The following is a 4,343-nucleotide window of genomic DNA, read 5'->3' as shown; positions in this document are numbered from 1 at the left end:
CCACCTCTCTGTGTCTTTTATCTTTTTTTCTAGTGCTAAAGGTGGAGCCCAGAGCCTTGGGCATGCTAGAGGAGCGTCATACCATTGTGCTATGCCTCAGCCTTCCTCCCTACATCCTTTGTGCTCCTCCTTTGCTTTCTTTGTCAGTTGATACATTACAGATGATTAGACAGGGTTATTTAGAAGAAAACAGAAAAGGGCAGGGGTTGTATTTTAAGGACACACTCCACGCAGTGTTGGAGATTGGTAAACTCAGCATCTGTAGGCTGGAGTCCTTGGGAAGAGTGGAGGTTACAGTCTCAAATCCAAGGTAGTCTCATTGCAGTTTATCAGGATAGTTTTTCTGTTTGTTCATTCAGTTGATTGTATGAGGCTTATCACAGTAGGAAGGCTAGAATTGCTTTATTCAAAGTCTACTGATTCAAATGCTAATAACATTATAAAATACCCTACTAGCCATATTTAGAGCTATAATTCGACCAAAATTGGTACCAGAGTCTAGACCAGTTCATACAAAAATTAACTACTGAAAAGTATAGTGATCTGAAGAACTCAAATAACTGGTGCTTCTTGTTTGGTAGTTTTGTGATAATCTGTAAAATGCTCATATTTATTTTTTCCATGCCACTCTCAATGAGATGACGTGGATTGAAGTATAAGAAATATGAATCATGTTAGCAACATACTCTGTTCCAAAGACCAAAAATGTCAAAAAATATTTGGGCACTTGTATCTAATCCTTAAAAGATTTTAGCGTTACCTCTTCAGAGGGGGGAATGTTGGAGGGGAAGGAGTGGGCATGGATTTGATCAAAACACCTTATATACATGTATGAAATTCTCAATAAGGTTTTTGTAAAAGTTAAAAAGTAAATATGAATCATTAGTACTATTGAAAAGAGTAGTTTGTCTTATCTACTCTAATACTTTCCACAAACACAAAATTATATGTGTGAAGCTCATCATAGGGTACACAAATTTAGAGTTAAAAGATGAAGTTTAAATTGAGAGGGAGTGGGATACATGGGAGAAGATGGTGAGGGATTTGGAGAGGTGAAAATAAAGCAAAGACAATACTCATATGAAATTCTCAAAATAAAATAATTTTTTAAAAAAGGTCAAGTTTAGTGAGTTTGTATTCTGGGAAGATTGAAGAAGAGTAATTATTTTAATTTAATTGTATGGTTTTTTAACCATTCAAGAACAAGGGCAAACTACAGTCATCTAAGATGACCAGTCAGGCAGAAAAGAGAAGCATCGATGCATTTTGCAGCATAGAAACAAATAGATAGAAGTGATTTTGCAATTTTTGGAATATTGGAACATGCTAAACTGAATTTAAGAGGTCGCTAATGATTGCATACATTTGTATTTAGAGATTACAATTATTTTGATGCATATAAAATTAATTATTTTGGAATAGGAAACACACGTCACAGAAACATTTCCATTTTCTTTGAGATTTAAAGAAAAATCATTATTTTCCTTTGCAGACACTATAGGCAGATGATGGCAAGAAACAACCAAACTGTAATAATCTCAGAGTTCCTCCTTCTGGGCCTTCCCATTCCACCACAGCACCAGCACATGTCATATGCCCTGTTCTTGGCCATGTACCTCACCACTATCCTGGGGAACCTCATCATCATTGTCCTTATTGGACTGAACTCCCTTCTCCACACACCCATGTATTTGTTTCTCAGTAACTTGTCCTTCACTGACCTCTGTTTTTCCTCCGTCACAGTGCCCAAATTGTTACAGAACATGCAGAGCCCAGTACCGTCCATCCCCTATGCAGGATGCCTGACACAGATGTACTTCTTTATGGTTTTTGGAGATATGGAAAGCTTCCTCCTTGTGATTATGGCCTATGACCGCTATGTGGCCATCTGCTTCCCTCTGCACTACACCAGCTTCATGAGCCCCAAGCTCTGTGTGTGTTTGTTGGTGCTGTCCTGGGCGCTGACCACATTCCATGCCATGCTACACACCCTGCTCTTGGTCAGATTGTCTTTCTGTGGGGACAATGTGATCCTCCACTTTTTCTGTGATCTGTCTGCTCTGCTCAAGCTGGCCTGCTCTGACACTCATGTTAATGAGTTGGTGATATTTATCATGGGAGGGCTCATCATTATTTTTCCATTCCTACTCATTGTTATGTCCTATGCACGGATTGTCTCCTCCATTCTCAAGGTTTCATCTACTCGAGGTATCTACAAGGTCTTCTCCACTTGTGGTTCCCACCTTTCTGTGGTGTCACTGTTCTATGGGACAATTATTGGTCTCTATTTATGTCCATCAACTAATAATTTTACCATAAAGGAAAGTGTTCTGGCTGTGATGTACACAGTGGTAACCCCCATGATGAACCCCTTCATCTATAGTCTGAGGAACAGAGACATGAAGAGAGCCCTTGTAAGAGTCCTTTGCAGTATGAAAATCTCTTCATAGTGTTAACACTTTGGATTTTTTCTGAATTTGTGTATTAAATATATTGATAATATTATTGTTATTTAAAATTTTATTTCAAAATTTATTGAATTTTTGTGATTTGTATACAATATAAATTGATGTTGTATAGCTCCTCTCCTCCATCTGCCCCTCCCCCAGCCTCCCCCACTCAATTCTATGTACACCACTGTATATATAATATGGTCTATAGAGTCTGATTTGTGTAGTCCCTCAATGTGGGTCCATCTATTGGAGCCTGGTCAACCTAACAAGAGCACCATCCCTGTAAGAGATTGTCTCTCCTCCTTCCAGCAGCTGTCATTTGTCAAGAGTTCCTTAGGTTAACTGGAATTTCTTTTTTTCTTTTTTATTAAATTTTTGTGCATTTCATACATCCTCATCACACCTAGGCCCCCTCCCTTATCTGCATCCCCCATAGCTGCCCTGCCAGATTTCATGCATTCTGTTATATCTAGTAAAGCCTATCAAGTCAAGTTTGTGTCCCCAGATGACCCTCGGTGTAAGTTCATCCACTGGAGCCTAGTCAACCTATCTAGCATCACTCCATTAAAGAAGACCAACTCTCCCTCACCCAGTAGTGATCAGCTTCCAACAGCTCCTCAGCTAAGGTTGGGGCTTCTTACTACGTCCCCACTTCTATGTTAACTTTTGTCTGTTTGAGTTTGTACATGTCTTGTGCATGTTATCACCATTGCAAGTTCATATCAGCAAGTTCTCAGCTGCCTGGAAAACTGTTTCTTTGTGGTTATCCATCACTTATGGCTCTTACAGTCTTCCCCCACCTCTTCCACAACACTCCCTTAGCCCTGAGTGGCAGTGGTTTAATATAAGAGTCCTATCCAGGTACATGCTCTCTACAGTTTCTTATTTTCTTATTTTCGCTGATGAGAACTGAGAGACACATTCATATTTTGTCTGTCCCCTATTCCACTATCTTCCTTGAGCCTTAGATGTGGAGGTTGCATTGTAGATGTGTCACTTAGGGCTGGGTATCTCATAAACAGTTATTCTCTGTGTTTGATCAGTTACTGAACTCTATAATAGTTTCCATCTTTTGAAAAAAGAAGCTGCTTTGATGAGTGATGAGAGGTATACTTGTCTGTGAATATAAAGATAAATATTTAGCATACAGGAAGAAATTTCATTTGTCTAGGGATGTGACAGATTTTTCTCTAGAATCTATAACTGCTTCAGTCTTGTATATTTTTCTACGTTTATAGTGACACACGAGTTCCCTCCAATGAGTGGGATTTAAGTCCAATTAGTCATAGCTGTTGATTACTCCCAAGCTAAAAGTGCCACTACTGCACCAATCTAGATAGCTTACTGTGTCCATCTTTGTTCTGTGCAGCTTGCATGATATCCTTTGATGTTAGGAGAGCTAGTCCTCAGGAAGGAGGCTTCCAGCCTTCCAAGTCCTGCGTCTAAAGTGCATCCCATCCTTTCTCCAAGTCCTGCATCTAAAGTGCATCCTGCCTTCAGCAATAGGGTCTTCAAGTTCTGGGAGGTTATCAAGGGCTGCAACAATAGCCTGTGTAATATATATATATATATATATATGATGTGATGTTTCAGTAGGCTTTTGAACTAATATAGTTCTCCCTGGTTTTTCATACCACCTAAAAATTATTTATCTCTCTTCTCTCTCACTGTATAAACCTCCTTCCTTCCTCCCTGGTTAAAATACCCTCACTTTTCCCCATTTCCCCCTTAATAATATGTCTCCTATTATTCTCCTCTCCGAAGTTCCTTCTTCCCCTTTACCCTGATGGCTCCATGTTTAACACTCTCCCCTCCCTTCCCAGTTAAATACTCCCATTTTCCCCATTTCCCCCTTGATAACAACGTCTCCTACTAACTCCCCCTCTCTTG

The 4,343-nt window shown here is 39.5% G+C and overlaps 1 protein-coding gene across 1 annotated transcript; it reads left to right on the top strand.

Moving 5' to 3' along the window:
- The first annotated feature begins 1,508 nt into the window (after positions 1 to 1,508).
- LOC103743550 (olfactory receptor 1468-like) lies at positions 1,509 to 2,450 on the top strand. Its single transcript, XM_008844900.2, has one exon. It carries the CDS (start codon positions 1,509 to 1,511, stop codon positions 2,448 to 2,450), a length of 942 nt encoding a protein of 313 aa, XP_008843122.2.
- The last annotated feature ends 1,893 nt before the right edge of the window (positions 2,451 to 4,343 follow it).

The sequence above is a fragment of the Nannospalax galili genome, unplaced genomic scaffold (genome assembly GCF_000622305.1).
Source record: "Nannospalax galili isolate Female #2095 unplaced genomic scaffold, S.galili_v1.0 scaffold1342, whole genome shotgun sequence".
Taxonomy (NCBI): domain Eukaryota; kingdom Metazoa; phylum Chordata; class Mammalia; order Rodentia; family Spalacidae; genus Nannospalax; species Nannospalax galili.
This window is presented reverse-complemented; position numbering and strand designations above follow the sequence as displayed.

Bases quoted from the DNA above. Each gene is read 5' to 3' on its own strand.
- LOC103743550 (XM_008844900.2), top strand. From the start codon at position 1,509: ATGGCAAGAAACAACCAAACTGTAATAATCTCAGAGTTCCTCCTTCTG.